Here is a 20,308-nt window from a genome sequence, read left to right as displayed (position 1 = left end):
CTCCCGGGAGGAGACAGAAGAGAACTGGGCAGACACAGCCGTTATATAGGGCTTCTTAGGGGACAGGTCTTTCTAGGGCAGGGATTTCAGAGTGTGAATTGGTGAGATTTCAAGCCTGAGCTGGGGGAGTAGCTGGGCTGCTGGAACTTTCTCAGAGAGCGGTCCTGCCAGTTTTCTGCCTCGAGAGATAATAAAGGTTACAATGTGTCCAAAATGTACAAGGAGTCCACTGCAAAGGCAGTGGGCTGAAGCAGGAAATGTTGTCATCATGGACAGCTCCATGGCAGTGTCAGCAGGCTCTGAGGCAGGACTAGTTAACATGGACAGCTCCTGCTGAGGCGCCTCCTAGGCCAGTGTCTCTTGTCTCTGCAGCCCTGGTGCTGGAAGGAGGGAGGGGCTGACTGTCCTGAGGTAGGAAGGAGGGCTGGCAGCTAGCCACTTTAGATTTTAGTGGCCCACTGCTCAAGGGCTAGATATAACTCTTGGGGTTAGTGATACTGTGGGCCGAAGGACCGGAGTGGGGTCGGGGGCACCACTGGGCTTCCCGCAGCTTGGGGAAAGTATCCTGTAACAGGGTTTGGGGTGGTGGTGGTAGTGTTAGGCACTCTGGGCTGTCTCTCCTAGGGAGCAGTGGCCTTGATCAGCCATGGCCATAGCTGTGATGGCATCGGAGAAATCTATAAATGTGCACGTGTGCGTGTGTGTGTGTTGGCAACGGTGGCAGTCCTGGTGACGCTGGCAATGTCTACAGTGGCATCAATCTGGCTGCAATAGGGGCGGTGGCAACAGCAGCCTCCATCTGATCATGGCCAGGGAGGCAGCCACAGTGGCACCTCTGATCTGGCCATCGCAGAATCCCTACATCTCTCACTGAATGAATCTCATCAAGTAGGCTAGGCTGCCTGTCTACATCTCCCCAGGGCTGGATTTTGTGTATACAACACCACATCTGATGTTTTGTTTTCTTTTAAAGACTTTATTATTTATTTTATGCATGAATGTTCTATCTACATCTAGGCCTACATGACAGAAGAGGGCATCAGATTCTAGTAGAGATGGTTGTGAGCCACCATGTGGTTGCTGGGAATTGAACTCAGGACCTCTGGAAGAGTAGACAGTGGCTCTTATCCACTGAGCCACCTCTCCTGCCCCATTTGGTGTTTTGTATGGGGCTTCTAGGAATCAAAATCAGCTCCTTAGGTTTATGTGGCAGGCACTTTACCAAAGGAGGCATCACTTAAGCCCTTGACTCATCTTTCAGCGCATGCTACCCATAGTTCCAAGCATGGCTGAATCACTCGGAAAGGCAGGCATGCGCAGTCATGGGGTCCACCGGCAGAGGCCCTGAGCACACGAGCTTGCAAAAGGGCCAAGGAATCTGCATTTTAACAAGCAGCCTCGATGATTCTGGCTTAAGAATCCAACTAAACCAGCTTACCTCAGGATACAGACACTGAATGCCATGAGTCCAGTCATTGAGTCTGACCTGTTCTCTGTTTTCCCTTACTGTTTTCTATGAGAGGTGTTTCACTACATCGTCCACACTGTTCTGGAATCCTCTGTCCTCTTGCCTCCCCCTCCCGAGGCCTAAGTTCACAGATGTGCACAACCGGTCTAGCTTCATGCAGTGAGAAAACACCCTGACCAAAAGGGGAAAAAAAAGTCACTGAGGGGAGAAAGGGTTAATTTGCCTTACAATTCCAGGCCTCGGTCCATTATTGCAGGGAAGTCAAGGTAGGAACTTAAAGCCCTTAGTCATGTCACATCCATAGTCAGTAGTCATAAAGGATGCACAGCTGGGTCTCTGCAGTCTGCCTGCTTCTGATCAGCTAGGCTTCCTTATTCTTACATGACCATGGTGCCCAGACTATAAAGTGGTACCTTTCATATGCAGGGTAACCCTCCCTCCTCAGTTAACAAGAGAACACAGAATTCTTGTCCACAGGGGATTCTTCAACTGAGGCAAGCTCTTCACTGGTGACTTCTAAGCTATGGCACATTGACAACCTAAAAGCTGTGACAAGTTCTGTGTGTGTGCGCGTGTGTGTGTGTGTGTGTGTGTGTGTGTGTGTGTGTGTGTGTGTGTGTGCATATGGAGATTAAAGGTCAACTTCAGGTCTCATGTGTCATTCCTCAAAAGCTGCCTTCCTTGGTATGTGTGTGTGTGTTTTGTCGTTGTTGAGACAGGGTCTCTCACTGACCCAAAGAGTGGCTCTAGCTGGTGAGCTGCCTGTCTCAGCTTCCCCAGTGCTGAGATTGTGGGCATAACACACACTAACTAGTGTTATACATTGCTCCTGGTCCTCAGGCTTGCTCAGGAAGAATTTTACCTACTGGGCTTTAAACCCCAGCTTGGTTCTTCAGTCAGAAAACAAACGTACTGAGACATCAGCTTTTGGATCAGTTCTCCAAAGAGTCGTGATACAACACCAAGATAGAGTGATTTCCACTGAAGCCTCTGCCAACAGGTTGGAGATCATAGGGTTGTAAATGCCCTGTGCCTCATCAGTGTCACCACAGGGTGGGATTATACAGAGAGCCATGCCTCACAGCAAAATATCCTTATGTGGTGGAAGCATGCCTTAAGACATGGGGTCTCTTCACAGGAGTAATGGAGTCTCTCTGACATGAATGTGCTTTCCTGACCTGAGATGGGTGGTCCAGCCACTTGTCAGCCTTCTGGCTGGATGCTATGTGCTGAGATGTGTTTGCTCCTGGGGACCTTAGGATGAAGTTGGCTCAGCCATTGCTGAAGCAGAATTAACTAATGTAGCATCTTTTCCCCACCCCTGGGGACAAAGAGGTGGGAAACAAGAAACTGCCTATGTGTCCCAGAGGAAGCACTGAAGCTACAGGGCACCTGGGAGGAGACTGAGATGTGAAAGAAGGTGAGTGGGAGGTAGAGATACACAGGGGACGGCCTAGGATGGGCTCCTGTCCCTCTCCCATATCCTGTCCCCCCCACCCACTGCCCGAGCCTCAGTCCAGGAGAAAAGGTGTCCAGGCAGCAGCAGAGCCTGGTTCTCCACCTCTTGCCTTTGGAGGCCTTCAGCAAGGGAAGTCTCTAAGATTTCATTCCTGCCAGGAGCTGGTGGCCTACTACGCCTGCAGCTTCCCTCTGGTCACACACGCTTTGGCCCTCATGGGTTGCGTTGAGGAGCCAATGATAAAATGGACACAGCATGATGATACCAGGTACTGATCCAACCCTATGAATGCCATCCCCTCCTCCAAGTGTTTCCCAGGCAACAGCATCCAGCTTAACTTGATTTCTCTCTTCCAGTGGCAAAATTGTCAAGACGGGATCTTGTCTTCTTGGTCTGTGGTTGGGAGTGTCCGGGACCATCTGTGGTCCCACAAATGGAGGCAGAAATCTGACTCCCATAGAGGAAGGCCCCAGAAGTGGGTGAGCATAAGCAACAGCCCCACCTAGGTGGCTAGAATGGTGCCATCAAAGGGAAGGACAAGGGATGGGAATGTCAGTAGTGACCCCTAAGCCTCATGACTCTCACAAAATGTGACAAGGAGAAACCCTGAGCTCTGTCTTTATTTCATGCCAACCCATCTATTTAGGTGGACTGGCTGGAGTGCTCCTGAGGGTGCAGAGCACCTACCCAAGGTGACTGATGAAATGAGGAGAGTGGGCAGGGCCAGCAGGGGTCATCCAGAGCCTTAGATATGACCTGCAATCACAGCTCAATTCATGTCACAGTTCCTCCTTAGCCCTCTGCCCCAGCTCCTCCTGTGAGACAGGCATGGCTGGAGGTCAGAGGTCACTGTTGTGTAGCTTCATGGTCTGTCATCCAAATGACCTTTGTGTGACAGCGAGCAAGATGGTGAAGACTAGGGCTTTACTGAAGAGTCCACAGACCACGGGAACAACAATACTGGATATGGAGACCCTGCAGAGAGAGAGGAGATTGAAGATTTCTGCAACGATCACCCACGCTGTGGAGTCTAGCAAATTCTTCACATCCAGCCTTTGCACGTTAGGCCCTTCCTGCAGCTTCCCCACTGCCTCTGGCCCTGTGCAGTTTAGATGGTCACTCCCTAAAACAACCAATTAGAAACCCATTCAGTGGAGAGTATAGCGTTCAGGCCCAGGAGATGCATAAGGTAGGAAGGGTTAACCCAGCCCCTTGGCCTTCTCTGTGGAATGGAGGGAGGTCCGTATCTAGGGAACCTGGTCTCTGTTGCCAGCGTTCTGACCCGCTTCTGGAGGCAGTCAGGCCACCTGTACCCCACCTTCAATCTCGCGTTTTCCCCATACAGAAGCCAAGAAGAATCCAAGCTTACTGAAAAGCCCACTGTGCATTTGTCATGGTTTTTAACAAAATGATTCTCCAAGTTCCAGGCAGACAGCCATAGGCATTAAGAAAGAGACCCACACAGGAGAGAGAGCCCTGCCTGACCCTGGGTGGGTGGGGAAGCAGATGATGACACAAGTACTATGGCATGATAGGACACAGGGACAAAAGGAATAGGTGACAACGAGTCACCTAGAGGCCATATGGAGTATTAATGGTATATTAAGTGTGTGTGTGTGTGGGGGGGGTCTCTCTACAAATGCCATGGCCAGCAGAGTGTCCATCTGCATGAGGCAAGAAGGATATCCATTTCAACAAAACTCAGTAGATGGCACTGGTTCAAACTTCTGGAGTCTGACCCCTCAGGCAGTTTATTTTAGGCATATTTAAACACAGAACAATTTAGGAAAAAGAGTTTCCTGATTCTAACAAACCTGTTCCTGTGTGTACCACAAAGCATAAATAAATGATAACACTGAAAGTCTTCTCAAAATATAAATATAAATGACCTTTTCCATAGAGACAGGTTCTATTGACTGAGAATGCTCAGGGAGAACGGCTGAGATAAACATAAAAGTCAGGGAGAGGGCGGGCAGGTGTGACCTGGCCACACAGATAACTAGTGCAGAGGCCACCAGGCTATTGACCACACCCACTCCCTCCACCCCCCACCTCGACTTCTGGCCAGAAACCGGACTGTGAACAGCCTTTGAAGAGACAACAGTATGTGCTTTAACAATACTGCTTTCCCTGGTGCTTCTATGTGAGCCCAAGGCCCTCATGCCCTCTCCACAGAAGAACACAGTGGCTTACAAAGCCAGATATGGTTCATGCCTATAATCTCAGCACTAGGTAGACTGAGGCAGGAAGATCACAAATGTGCAGGCAGGGTCAACCACAGAATGAGCACTTGCCTAAACAAGTAAGTAGAATGCAGTGGCTTGGCCACTAATCTACTTAGTAACTAAAACAAAGACGGTTTAGCGAATAACCCTATGGTACAGTTATACTACATACCGTTGTAAAGGGCTTTTGGTCTGAGTCCAGACTACAATTCTGCTCCAACCATGGCTAATGATACAGAGATATAGATGTGTAGATATGGGGAGGGGTCATGGAAAACCGAACGCAATTAAGGAATGAATAAAAAAAAAAATAACATTGAGAGCAGTACATACATTCATGCAAATGGTGATAGACAGGGACACTGACACCCACTCCAGCCTCCTATCAGGAGGACAACAAGCCCCAAAGTTCAGCAGAGGCAACAAGTATAGGGAGGCCAGCTCTTGTCTTTATCTTGTGGCTGCTGTGGTAGCAGCCCTGGTGCCAGCCTCAGCCCCCAGGGGAACCTGCTGCTAGAAAGACCCCTGCTTCTGCCTTTGCTAACTGCGCTGCTTCCCAAGTCCAACCTGCCAATGTTCCACTGTATTTCCTTGGACCCCTGTGCTGTTTTCATGCATTGGGATCCAGGGCACATCCCCTTAGGCAGCTCTTCACCTGTGTCTTTCTTGGGCGTTGCACCCCACCCCCACCCCAGCCCCCACCCCTTGCCAAGTGGTGGGACTCTATGTACCCATGCAATGCTTAGGGCTCCCCTAACCCAGTGACTGGATGCAGGAGTATATATACTCCATGTCTTCTGCCTCTAATAGAAGCAGGCTCAGATATTACCCAGACTCCCTTGCAGGAGCCAGCCCATGCCACAACTCCTGGGAGAATGGCCTTGTTTGTGACCCTTTTCTTGGGCTTCCTTCTCTTCCCACTCTCACTTCCCTAATGGCTTCTGCCAAGGAGCACTTTCTAAAATATTTTCTTAAGCTTTACTTTCCAGTGGCCTACCTATGCGGAAGTAATCCAACCACAGGAAGTTGGAGGGTCCCTGCAATGCCTGTCCATCAACAGGACAGGGTCCCTGCTCTTCTGTCACCTAGGAAAACAACTAACTCATTGAAGTCAATTGTTTCTCTTGCAGACTGCTGGAGTGATTGCTGATGTCCTGCCTGGACTCTGACCAACAACATAATCAGTATTGGTGAGGTAATAGAGTATGCTATAGTTAGCAGGTGAAGATGTGTGCTGGTAGCCACAATGGGAGCATAGTACATACCTCCTGTGCCTTGGAAAGTAAAGGCAATGAAGCAAAACTAACTTCTGGAAAGATGGCTCAGTGGTTAAGAGCATATACTGCTCTGAGTTATATTCCCATCACCCACATTGTGCATCTCACAGCTGCCTGCAATTCTAACTCCAAGCGACCCAATACCTCTTGCAGCCTATGCAAGCACCTGAACCACAGGCTCAGCCCTAGAAGGATGTTTTAATATACTAAGCCCAAGATGGCCACCCTGCAGAACCAACAACCGCCTCATTCTGCCTTGTGGATCATTTAAAAAAAAAGCCTTTTTAAATTACTTTTGAGACTTTGTTTTTATTTGTATGTATGAGTATTTGCCTCCTATATGCTTGAGCACCATATGGGTGCAGTGCCTTCCCCTGGAGACCAGAAGAGGGTGTAGGATGCCCTGGGACTGGAGATACAGATGGGTAGGAGACAGCATGTGGGTGCCGGGAATCAAACCCAGATTCTTGGGAAGAGCAGTGAATGCTCTCAACCACTGAGCTGTCTCTCTTCAGCCCCCAAAATTCTGATATTTAGAAAAGAGTTTATATATATACTTTGCAGAGTGGCATAAATGTGCAAATTCTTTCATGGAAATTTTGTTGACATAAACGATTTTAAAAATCAGTCTGGCAATGGTGGCAGAGGCAGGTGGGTCTCTGTGAGTTCGAGGCCAGTCTAGTCTACAGAATGAGTTCCAGAACAGCCAGGGCTACAGAGAGAAACCCTGTCTTGAAAAACAACAAGAACAAGATTTTAAAATAAAAACAGTATCAACGGCTAAAGACAGGCAAATGTCTGAGCTTAATGGCTTTTCTGACTAATAAAAAATGTGTGAGTTTATTGAAAGTATTGTTCTGAGGAGTAGGTAGTAATGCTGAAGGATTTTTTTTTTTTTTTAAAGACAGGATCTCACTATGTAGCCCTGGCTGTCCGGGAACTCACTATGTAGACCAGGCTGGCCTCGAACTCACAGAGATCTATCTGCCTTCCCTCTGCCTTCTGAGTACTGGGGTTAAAGGTGTGCACCACCACACCTGGCAGGGAAAATGATGTTATGTGTATAATTAGAACTGGTTCCATGCTAAGGTGTGTGTGTGTGTGTGTGTGTGTGTGTGTGCGCATGTGTGTGTGTGTGTGCGCATGCGTGCGTGCGTGCGTGCGTGCGTGCGTGTGTGTGTGTGTGTGCGTGCGCGCGCGCGCGCGCGCGCGCGCGCGCGTGTATGTGAATAAAGATGTTATGAGACTATGGGTGGGAACATATTAGATTGGTGGGAAAACAAAAGACTTTTTTCACTGTTGTTTCAACTTTTTTTTTTGCTTTTTCCAAGACAGAGTTTCTCCGTGTAGCCTTGGCTGTCCTGGACTTGCTTTGTACACCAGGCTGGCCTCCAACTCTCAGTGATCCACCTGCCTCTGCCTCCTGAGTGCTGGCATTAAAGGTGTGCACCACCACAGCCGGGCTGATTCAATATTTAAAAGGAAGCACATTCTAAGATAATCAACACCCATTAGTAACTTGCAATTAGCACCAGTAAGAATGGGCGTGAGGCTCTTAACTTTGCCCTCTGCTGCACTTTGGATCTGCATTGGTTACAAGAGTTACACTACTAGGAGGTGGTGGAGAGTTTAAAAGTCTGGGATTAGTCAAAGGCTTTTGCAGCATCCATCAATCCATCCATCCATTTCCCCCCATCTTATCATCTATTAATCCACCCTTTTATTCATCCTTCCATTTATTCATTGTGTATCTGTCCATCACTCCACACATACAAATACGAACTGATACATTCAGTCATCCACACATTCACCATCCATTGTATCCATCCCCAAAGAGATCATGCAACTATAGCCTGTTCCCTCTCCTCTTCTTTATCTCAATGTCATGACCATGGTGGGAAAGGCTTTTCCATATGCTGCCCCTGTGATACACTGCTCCACCAAGTATCCAGAAGCCAGTCAGTGAACCCGCTAGAACTCGGAGCTAAAAATAAGCCCGTCCTCTTCTAAGCCTATTGTCTCCAGCATTTGTTACAAAGATGAGAGATGACAAACATAAACATGAGTTAAGAATCACCTGAAAGCCGGGCGTGGTGGCATATACCTTTAATCCCAGCACTCGGGAGGCAGAGGCAGGCGGATCGCTGTGAGTTCAAGGCCAGCCTGGTCTATAAAGCGAGTCCAGGACAGCCAAGGCTACACAGAGAAACCCTGTCTCAAAAACAAAACAAAACAAAACAAAAAACAAAAAAACAAAGACTCCCCTGAAAAATCTTATTTTAAAATATTGAAACCAGGGACTGGACCTCACTTGATCCTTAGCACTGCAAAAAGAAAAAATGCTGAATTTGGCACCATCTCCATAAACTGTCTTTCCAGTCATCCATGGTAGGGAACTCTCATCAGTATTAAAATTAAACAAACAAACAAACAACTTAAGTAAATGGAGTCAAGCAGAAAGATCAGTGCTAGACATGGCCACAACACAGTATGTGGGGAGGCAGTAGACAGCCTCTTCTAACTCTGGTCTTTTAGCATCCCAACAGTATCCCTGAGGACTAAGGCCACAGGGACCCTGGGCTTGCCTAGTGTTACCCGAACAGCTAGTCTATCCGCATGAAAATCTGTCCCACTTGCGGGTTGGCAGGGCTAATAGCGCTCATCAAAAGTGCCATTGGCATCCTCTCAGTACTCTGGTGTGCAAGGCAGCATGGGAAGTGAGCTGAGAAGGCTGGGAGACGCCTAGTCAGGCAGTCAGCACCTCCTTCCTCCCTGGAAATCTCCACACAGACTGACTGAGGTGATTCAAGTCTGCTCCTGCTCCACCCCCACCCCACCCCCATCCTCATCCCCCATATCCTTAAAATAAGAAATAAAGGGGTATCCAAACCAGGAGCCCAGAAAACATACCTGGTAACATTTGTGAAGGTGACTCCAGGGTCAGGAGAAGTGACAAGAGTAGTGGACTTGGGTAGGGGTCGCGTCACAGTTGTGTCTCTGGGGGGATATTTTGCGGTAGTAAGGGTGGGAACCTCAGTCAGCCTTGTAGTAGGAGTAATGCCAGAAGTGGGCGTATCTGAAGAACCTGCAAGGAGACACATCGGGTAGATAGATAACTGATGGATAGATAATGAATGGGTGTAATATATATGTACGTATGTATGTACATATGTATGCACGTATGTATGTACATATGTATGTATGTATGTATGTACATATGTATGTATGTACAGACAGATGGATAGGTGAGCAGATGAAGAGAAGTGGAGCTAAGGAAGGAAAGGAACATGGCCGTTCAAGGAGCAAGGTTTTCTTTTGCTAATATCCAAAGAAATAGTGTAAAGTCAGTCTAAATCAGAGACAGTAAAAAATAAATGGAAGGAGAACAAGAGGAAGCATGGGAAGAGGATGAGGAAAGACTTCTTGGGCTGCCTGAGTTATGGAAATGCTCTTGTCCACTGCGTTCTCTTCTCCATCTGTGCAGTTCTCTCCCTTGCACCGTTCTCTCATCGCTCAAAAGTTGTCCTTTGCTGGCCTATGGCATCTGAGCCTGGTAAGACTTGGTGCAGATGCTCCTACTTCTAGGAATGGAAGCCTGTTTCTTTCTTCTCCATCATCCTTGATGGAATGGAGAGCCCAGCAAGGCATCTGCTCTTCCTCAAAGAGTTCAGAAAGTCACAGTGTGTGTGTGTGTGTGTGTGTGTGTGTGTGTGTGTGTGTGTGTGTGTGTGTGTGTATGTGTGTGTGTCTTGTAGTTATATTGGTCCCTACTGAAGTGAGCCTACAGACTTGTTCCTCATAAGCAAGTATCACTTCCAGTTGACTGAGCCAGGATCTGCACTGAAATAAAGTCTTCAGGGGGTTCCTGCCCACAGCAAGGCCTGAGGTCCACAGTTTAGAAGCCCATGGGAGGGCCACCAATGGCATCTTGGGAGAGGTAGAGTAGATTATAAGAGGCTGCCTAAGAAGAGAGCATAGCATTCCATGGGTTCTAGTACCTATAGCCAACCTGCAAGCCAGCAGGACTACAGTATTCACAGCCAGTCTATATAAGGACATACATACACAATCCAGTCATACAGGCCATAATTGTATGGAACTTAAGGATACCCTATTGATGTCAGCTATACTCAGGCCTTAGAGCACTGGCCCTACATGTAACTCCATTTGTAACTTCTTTTGGACAGCCTCCAACTGCCCTCCAGGCAGGTAGCTAGGCTGCCCAGGGTTAGGACATGGTGCTTATGACACTATCACTGCCACTGTCACTGCCACTAAGACCTCCTATTCAGCTTAGTTGGAACACAGCACTCAGCCTGTTTACCCAGTCAGCAGACAGCAGCCACCATGCCTATAAGACCACAGGATAGTAAAAAAGAAGTCTGCTTAGATTAGTCAACTTCAGTCTAGCACAGGAACCAGCCCTGCCTAGGATATAGACAGAGCGACCACAGTTATCTCCAGGTACTGGGAGCTATCCCACACAGTCAGTCACCACACCTCCATCCTATTCTGTTGGGAGTCAGACTAATCCTAGACTTTCTTAGTGGCCCTGAAAGGACAAAGGAAACACAAGTTCTACGTTTCTGCCCAGGAGCAAACTTGGCAAGGTTTGCTCTGATGTGACAACCAGGGCCTCAGGGGACTTACGGATTCCAGTTCCTGGGAACCTGGGATCCCCACTAGAAAGACTGGAGTGATCAGTCTCATGGCTGATGAGCACTCAGCCTATTGCACACTTGACATCCCTGCATCCCCTTTGTGCAATATTGCTTGATTAGTTCCCTGCTGACTCTGCCCCATTGTATGACAGCTTTCTGCTGATTCTGTCCCAGTTTCGCCCCCTGCAAACGGCCTAGAAGACACTGTACTTTTTGTTTGTTGTTTGTTTGAGACAGGATCTCACTAGGTAGCTCTGGCTGCCCTGGAACTCACTATATAGATAAAGCTGGTCTTCAGCTCAATGAGATCCACCTGCGTCTGCCTCTCAAGTTCTGGGAATAAAGGTGCGTGCTACCATGCCCGCCTTATGCTGTACTTCTTAGTAATCTTGCTTGGCATGAAACATAGCTTGGGCAAGACCTCCTGAGACCCTCCTGTCTTTTTTGTTGTTTCTGACCTCCTGGTTCTCCCCTAGAGGCCATCCTCCTACCAGCCATTCCTTTTCACAGCTGATTGGTTATGATCTGAACAGTTCCTCTCTGCAGAACACCTATGTGTAGCCAAGCACCTATGGATGGCAGAGTAGCTACTTATGGTCAATAAAGCAGCTCCAGGCAGAAGTCTTCCTCTACTTACTCCACTCAGACTGGAGCCTACAGCCAGCCAAGTCAATACAACCAATAAGGCAGCATCTATGGATGGCAAAGCTTATTCCAAGGAGCCCACCCTCAGTTGCATGGGTGTTTATGGGCAGGAGTCTGTAGGATCTCCTGGACCAGGCGTGAGTTGGAATGTGAGTGGCCGGGAACGAATGGCAATTTAATCCTACAGTCATGTGCAGAGGTGGGCAGGGAGGAGAACAGCGTGGAATGGGTACTGGAGAGGGAGGTGGCTTTGATAAGCCTGGTGGATCCATGGATGAAGGGACAGATTTTGGTTTAGTATAGATCTCCCTATAAATCTCAATAAAGCTCTGCCTGCCAACAGTGCAGTTCATGTCCAAATGACAGTGTGACTCTGGAGGATCTAGAAGAGTTCTTTACACATTGTGATGTTGTTAGGATGGACAAGAGAACTTGTTAACCCATGGTTTTCACATCTACCTGGATGCAGAAACAAGAAAGCCTGTAAATGATGCTACAGTGTCCTAGGAAGATCCGCCAACTGCCAAGGCTGCCATGGAGTGGCTTGACGAGAGATTTTTCAAGCGAACAAACTTAAAGTCGCTCTTGCCTGAAAGGAGTCTCCAATGAGCTGCTTTAGAGTAGTGCGCCACCCTATGAAGGCAGAGGGATGCCACCACCAATCTACAGAGGTCCTGGTGGCCCAGGAGATCCTGGAGGGTCCAGAGTTCACATAGGAAGTCATGGAGGAAACAGAGCAGCGTCTCCCAAGAAGGGCTCTGAGATTCCAGAGAGAACCCCCTGCGGAGGAGACACATCCAGCACTAGGCAAGAGACTGGCAATGTCCTAACCCAGGCTGTAGCAGCTAGAACTTTGCCTGGAGAACAGGAATGCAACCAGTGTAAGGCTGAGCATGTCCTCCCTGGCCCTTCCTATGTTGGGATGGTGATAGTGGCCGTGAGGTCACTGGCAGCCTATGGGGAGGAAAAGGCCATGAAATGCCGTCCTGATGCCAAAGAAGGTCCAGAAACTGCTTCCGAGGTGGCCGTGGCCTGAACCAAGGTGACTTGTATACAGGAAAATGAGGTGGCACCATGAGGTTTTCTGAACCTTCGATGGGACGGGTTGTTTTCTTTTTAATTCAGAAAATGTTCTAAGTATACAGTTGCATACTTATAATGTTGGCCACAAGATTGTTCTTGAGAAACACTGAAAGAAGATAAGTGATTGGTTTAAAAAGAAAGACTTCCTAGGAACACAACTTCTAAATATAGCTCTCAGAAATGGAACTAAATCATATCCCAAGTCTACTGCTTGCCACTTCCCAAGGGGATCCATACACAGGAGCCCCTAGTTACTATTGGACCAAATGCCTGCCAAGAGCCTTGAGTGGCAGACAAGATTCCGGTAGAAAGCCAAGCTGCTAGGAATGCTGGTCCACTGCCTCATATAGTGGGAGTACCTTGGACCCATCAGCAATATAAATAATGACCCAGAGGCTTTTTAGTATTTTAAAGCTTTGGCCTTCTAGCTAGGGCAGTCTCCCAGCTACTTATCCTGACTGATGGCGACACTGCATCCCACCACATGGTCAGCTCTACATCTCTGCTCGGCTCTGGTCCGTCCATTCATCTCCAAGACCCTGGAGACACTCCCACATCTCATTTCTTCTCCCTTCATCCCTCTCTTTCCCCGAAAGTTCCACTGTCCACTTCCTGCCAAGAGACTGGCCATCAGCTCTATATGATAGTCAATCAGACACAATTCTAGATTGTCTTAGGCAGGTGAGGAAGAATGAATAATTGACCAAACAGAAGACCTGGTAATGGGCCTTGGAAATGGCAATGCCAGAATCCTGCCAGTATTTAGCTCGATGCCAGTACAGAATACACAACTGAATATACAGAGACACACCTTCACACAGTGTACCCCAACAACCCAGCCCATGCCTGCCCCACCACTCTCTATCCTCCCCCAAGACACTTCCTTGTCACTCACTTTTGGTCACCACCAGGCGGACAGGATAGAAGAGCAGCACCGGGTCCTTGGGGGGATGGTAAATCACACAGCGATACAATCCAGAGTCTGTCACTCGAACGTCAGCCATTTCAACATGCAACATGGACTCGGCAGGGTCATGATTCAGTGTGTACTTCCCTACACGGACTTCACCGGGTGTAGATGACCTCTCTGTGACCGCCAGCGTCAAGGGCTCCTTTCCCTCCGGCAGCCTCTGCCAAGCCTTCTGGCTGCTGGCGTACTTCATGTTGTTGAAGGGGCAGCTCACGCTCAAGGTCTGCCCCTCAACTAGGGCATACCTTTCTTCAGCTAGGTCATTGGCAGCTTGGGATTCTAGAAACAGAACAAGGGAAACAGGCTGTGGAGGGAATGATCTCCGTCCAAATTCCACTGGGAAAGGGTTGTTTGGTGTTTGATTGTTTGGGAAGGAGTTGTTTGATGGCTGTTTAGTAAACGAACCTTTGTAAACAAACCTGTGGCCCATGGGAATGAAACTTTATCAGTGACCCTTTTGTGAGTGCATGTTAATGTATGTGTGTGTGTGTATGTATGTATGTATGTATGTATGTATGTATGTATGTATGTGTGTGTATGCATGTGTGCATGCCTATGGTGCCCAGAGGCAACCTCTGGTATCATGCCTCAGAATATTATCTGTTTAGTTGGATTCTTCCCCCCAAGGGCTCTCATTTTTCACATGGAACTGAACAGTTTAGCTGGACCATCTGGTCAGAGAGCTCCAGGGATCCAGCTGCCTCTGCCTCCCTAGTGCTGGGATTGACTCGTGGTGGATGCCACCACATCCAGCTTCTTCACATGGCTTCTAGGGATCAGCCCCAGGTCCCCATGCCTGTGTGGCAGCACTTCACTGACTGAGGTATCTCTCTCACCCTAAATGATCTTTTAGAGAGAGGAAAGTACCTGACTGGAGACATGAGTAACCTGGGCATGATGAGCAAAGAAAGCAGTAGAAAGGTACTTCCCAGGGTAAAGAGTGGATCTAAATACATAATGCAAGAGCAGGATGATACCCAGAAAGTTTTGGGGGGGGGGCTCCATCTAAGGAGATGCTAAGGAAGCTTCAAGAACCATGGGTACAATGGATAGGTTCTTCCTGACTGGAACCATTTTCTCCCTTCTTTGAGCAACAAAGCACTTCTCTCTCATGGTAGCCATCCTATGTAGCTTAGCTGATGGGCCTGCCTATGTTCCCAAGGATGCACCCATGAAGAGGCTGAAGGAGTCAAAACAATCCTAAGACCCTGGCCACACAGACTGGCTCAGGAATGGGCGTGTGACTAGGACGAGCCAATCAAAACCTGTTCCGTGACTATTCAAAGCCTTCAGCAGAGGTTGATGGCCAGTGGGGTGTGACATTCTGGCAGTTCTATCTTTACCACACAGGAATCAGCTGCCTGAAAATGAGGCCGAGAGAAGCTGGAGAGAGGGGAGGGAAAACGGGAAGCTGGCAACTACGAGTGGTGGCCTAAGCTGTGTTTTCAAGGCAGCACCCCTGGATTCCCTGGTACCTAAGTTGCAGCCATGTTTTTTCATTGGCTGTAAGATGTCCTCTCTCTTCGTGTAAGGTGTCCCTCCACTAGGTGTCAGGTGCCCCATCCCCACTGGGTGTCAGGTGCTCACCCCAGGTGTCAGGTGCCCTCCCCACTGGGTGTCAGGTGCCCCCCCCCGACTGGTTATAGGGTATTGGGAAACATTTTCAGTTATAAACAGGAATGAGAGTGTCCTGACGTCATTCTCCAACAAAGGCATGGGCAGAATGCCAGATGAGTGAGTTGGACTTTCATTTCCCCAGACTTCTACTGCTGCTCTTCCTACAGCTGGTACACACATGCATTCATGCACACCCGTATATACACGCGCACACACAGGCCAAGACGTACCTCTTTAGTAGAACCCTTGCTTGCGCACACAGGATAACAGGTTCCAGAAGGCTTGCTCTGCCCTCCTCTGGCCTTGGTAAGACTCACCTCAAGCACCCATAGAGGATTCTATAGGTGAGCCAGGCTCAAAGGGCAAATAGATCTCTAAGAAAACCTTGTAAATGGGCTTCCTGGCCACAAATGCCTCCCACACCCAGCATGGTGCACACCTGTAATCTCAAAACTCAGGAGGCAGAAGTTGGCGGATCAGGAAAAAGTTCAAGACCATCTTCAGCTACATAAAAAAGTTGAGATCAGCTTAGGCTACATGAGGCCCTGTCTTAGAAAAATGCAAAAATTAAAAAAAAATTTTTTTAAAGTAGGGGGTGGCAGAATGTCCCATATTCACACAGGCCAACAGAGGCTCAGGGTTGCGTTGAACCAGTTTTCATGATTTCCTCCCAGGATGCCTGATTCACCCTTTGCGACGGATGCATGGGCTCCACCCTTGAGTTGTCGTCATGGAAACCCTGACTCACTGAAATGTTAGAGATGAAGACACAGGGTTGGGGACTGGGCCAGCCCTGATCAGCACACGTGAGAAGCTAGGCTCTCTGGTTCTAGTGTTCATCGAAGAGCTGGGATTGCAACCTCCATGAGAATGGACACAGGCTTCTGTTTATACTTTTAACCTCTGAAGTAGCAGGTTTGCTGGCCCAAGGGAAACCTGGGAAATATCCTTTAAATGATTTATATCTTTGGGACTGTCTACATCTAAAGAACCATCAGGGTGGGGGGCGGATAGAAGAAAAAAACATATCAACATGAAATGATATTATTCAGATGGCTGGACATATTGGCCCATCACATTGAATTCAGCACTAGGGAGGCAAGGGCAGAATAATCACTAGGCGAGTCTGAGGCTGGCCTGGCCTACATTGGTAGTTCCAGGACAGCCAGGGATACACAGACTCTGTCTTAAAAACAAACAAACAACAACAAAACACGTACCATCACGTTTGGATTGGCTGGATTTGCTGGCCTGGTAGTGCCCATCTGTAATCCAATTACACAAGAAGCTGAGGCAGGAGGACCACCCATTAAAAAACAACCAGGTCATACATATAGTGAGACTTGGTCCTACTCTGTCACTGTTCCCATGAAAGGATCTGTATGCCTCTGACATAAAAATCCACACAGAGACTGGGGCTGCAGTTCAGTGGCAGAGCAGCTGCCTGGCATGTGGGAGGCAAAAAACCAGCAGTTAAGAGTATTTGTCGCTCTTGCAGAGAACCAGGGTTTAGTTCCCAACATCTAAGTGGCAGCTCACAGCCATCTGTAACTCCAGTTCCAAAGGAATCTGATGCCTTCTTCTGGCTTCCTCAGCTACCAGACATGTATGGATTACATATACAAACATGCATGCAAACACTCATGTATATAAAATAAGGAATTAATTAAAAAAAAAAAAAACAGGGCCAGGAATTAAAAAACAAACAAACAAACAACAACGAAAACAAGCATAGGCCACCCACCTCCCTGAATCACCCCTTCTTACATTTCTGTTTCTTGGCCTTAGCGGTGTGATTTTTCTGAGCTCAGGTGAAGCCTGGCCTGAAATGAGCAGTATTTGGCCCTGTGTTTGGTTTGCTATATGCTTAGAGCATTGTTTCCCAACCTTCCTAACGCTGCAACCCTTTAATACCGTTCCTCACGTCATGGTGACCTCCAACCATGCCACCGCATGACTGCAATTTTGCTACTGTCATGAACCGTAATGTAAACTTCCGTGTTTTCTCATGGTGTTAGGAGATTCCTATAAAAAGGTCATTTGACACGGCAAGGAGTTGCAGCCCACAGGTTGAGAACCGCTGAGATGGCTTAGAGGTTAAGCGTACTGTCTATTCTTCCAAAGGTCCTGAGTTCAATTCCCAGCAACCATAGGGTGGCTCACAATCATCTATAATGAGATCTGGTGCCGTCTTCTCACATGCAGGCACACATGCAGGCAGAAAACTGTATAAATAATAAATAAAATAAATAAATATTTTTAAAAAGACTTAAAAAAATTTTAGCCCTTCAGATAGAGTTTCAGGGGGTTAGGGAGCCCACTCAGTTGGGGAAATGCTCACTGTACGGGTGGGAGGACTTGAGCATGTGGAAGTCTAGTTAGTACACACTTCCGTCCCAGCACCAGGAAGGTAGAGACAAGTGAGTCCTTGTGGTATACTGGCCAGGTGGCCTAACAAATAAGCCAACTCCAGGCTCAATGAGAAACTCAAAAGCAAGGTAGGTCCAGGTGTGGCAGTGCACAATTTTAATGTCAGTAACTGGGAGGCAGAAGCAGGGGCAAATAGATGGCCAGCCTGGTCTACATAAAAAGTTCCAGGCCAGCCAGGCTACATAATAAAACCCTGTCTCAGGGGGAACATGTGGAAAGCAATTGAGCAAGACACCCGATGTCACAATAACCTGTAACCTATACACACACCACACACACACACACACACACACACACACACACACCATACACATCCCTATACACATACACACCACACACACATATACACACACCACAAACACACATATCATACACACACATACACACCACACACACATACCACACACACCACACACCACACACACCTATACACACATACACATACACACACACTCACATACACACTCCACACACACCATACACACACATATACACACACACACAACCACACACACACATATACACACATACACACACACTTGATACACACTCCACACACACCATACACTCACATATACCCCCCCCCCACACACACACGGCTTCTAAAGTTGTGGTCCAGAACCCTCACCTGCTCCCACCTCCTGGCCGTCTTACCTGAGATAAAGAATGCCCACAACAGCCCCCGCAGTGCAGCCTTCCTCATCCTTCAAGCTCAGCTCCTACTGCCTCTGTGGGCTGCTGGGGCAGCTATAAGACACCCCAGTATGCAGACAGACTCTCTGGGAAGTTTCACAACAGGACATGAGGCCATTTCTGGGAGGTACAGTGCTGTCACTGGCCACTCTGCCTCCTGACGTCAATAGGGGAGTTCAGGGGACCAAAGCGCAAACCTCAGAAAAATGTCTCTGAACCTCGGTTTCCTCTTCTCCAAAAATTATTTTCTTCTTTTTGTTTGTTTGGTTGATTGATTGATTGTTTCTGTTTTGTTTTGTTTTGTTTTTGGTGTGTGTGTGTGTGTGTGTGTGTGTGTGTGCGTTATGTTGGTTCTGTTTTTTGGACACACAATCTCATTACGTAGCTGTGGCTGCACGGAAGTCACTATGAAGACCAGGTTGGCCTAGAACGCACAGAGATCTGCCTGCTTCTGTCTCCCTCATGCTAGGATTAAAGGCTCCACCAAAGCAATTAATCTTTTCAATCACACAAAATAACTTTGTTTGGTTTTTAATCAGAGGTGGTTTTGCAATGTAGCCTGGGCAGCCCTTTTTACTTGCCATCCTTCATGCTAAGGTGACAGGGACGTGCCAACATGCTCACTATCAACCTCAGAAAATCTTAGAGAGAATAACTGTAGTCAACTTCTTGTGCTGCCTCAACATCCATTTCAAACACAAGATCAACTTTCTCATTTCAGAAACAGGAATTTGTCATGCCGACACGGTTTCCAGAAGTTCATGACACGCCAGTTCCTCAGCATGGTGAATCCAATTTCCTCTTTTGGCCACCTTTGTTGGGACAACCAGACACAATCTGCGTGGCTGACCCTATGTGTCAGACACCTTTGGGTTAATTAATGGTATGCTAGAGGAACTGTGACTCTCCTCCAGGGATGGGGTGGGCACCCTCGTAGCAAAGCATGGCTGGGGCACTGCCCTCTGCCGCACTTTGGATCTGAATTGGTTATACTACTAGGAGGTGGTGGAGAGTTTAAAAGTCTGGGATTAGTCAAAGGCCTTTGAGGCATCCCTCAACTCATCCATCCATTTCCCCCCATCTTATCATCTATTAATCCACCCTTTTATTCATCCTTCCATTTATTCATTGTGTATCTGTCCATCACTCCACACATACAAATACGCACTGATACATTCAGTCATCCACCCATTCACCATCCATTGTATCCATCCCCAAAGAGATCATGCAACTATAGCCTGTTCCTTCTCCTCTTCTTTTTCTCAACGTCACGACCATGGTGGGAAAGGCTTTGTCATATGCTGCCCCTGTGATACACTGCTCCACCACAGATCCAGAAGCCAGTCAGTGAACCTGCTAGAACTCGGAGCCAAAAATAAGCCTGTCCTCTTCTAAGCAAAGTGAGCAAAGAGAAGTTAGAGGTAGGCTGACTGTGAAGATTGGATTTGCTCCAAGGAACCTGACAATTCTAATCAGCAGGGATAGTCGAAAGAGACCTACACACCTCCCCGCTCTCCTCTAACCTTTTTCTGCTCTACCTAGTGTTGGGGAAGAGGTTGGAAAGGACTAGGGTGGAATAAAGGTCAGAAGGGAGGTATGTATGTAAGAACCCAAATAAAATGGACCCAAATATGCGCTAACATCAGCTATCTGTTCATCTTCACCAACTCTGCCCACTTTTCTAATTCAAAAAGTGTAACTTGTCCTCATCCTTGGCCCTTTGCCATGGTCACTGTGCTGTTGCTGTGTAGATACACCATGATATTTTGTTGGGGGTGTG

General features: G+C 47.9%; 1 protein-coding gene and 1 pseudogene across 1 annotated transcript; one reads left to right on the top strand and one right to left on the bottom strand.

Annotated features, from left to right (window-relative positions):
- Positions 1-3,466: 3,466 nt before the first annotated feature.
- LOC127195168 (triggering receptor expressed on myeloid cells 1-like) lies at positions 3,467-18,633 on the bottom strand. Its single transcript, XM_051152588.1, has 6 exons — positions 18,490-18,633; positions 13,714-14,067; positions 9,348-9,514; positions 6,074-6,083; positions 4,493-4,499; positions 3,467-3,902 (listed from the first exon to the last, which is right to left on the bottom strand). The coding sequence occupies exons 1-6, from the start codon at positions 18,536-18,538 to the stop codon at positions 3,800-3,802; spliced, it is 690 nt and encodes a 229-aa protein (XP_051008545.1). The 5' UTR covers positions 18,539-18,633; the 3' UTR covers positions 3,467-3,799.
- On the top strand, positions 10,350-12,771 carry LOC127195251 (RNA-binding protein EWS-like; annotated as a pseudogene).
- Positions 18,634-20,308: the final 1,675 nt, after the last annotated feature.

The sequence above is a fragment of the Acomys russatus genome, chromosome 11 (genome assembly GCF_903995435.1).
Source record: "Acomys russatus chromosome 11, mAcoRus1.1, whole genome shotgun sequence".
In the NCBI taxonomy this organism is placed as follows: domain Eukaryota; kingdom Metazoa; phylum Chordata; class Mammalia; order Rodentia; family Muridae; genus Acomys; species Acomys russatus.
This window is presented reverse-complemented; position numbering and strand designations above follow the sequence as displayed.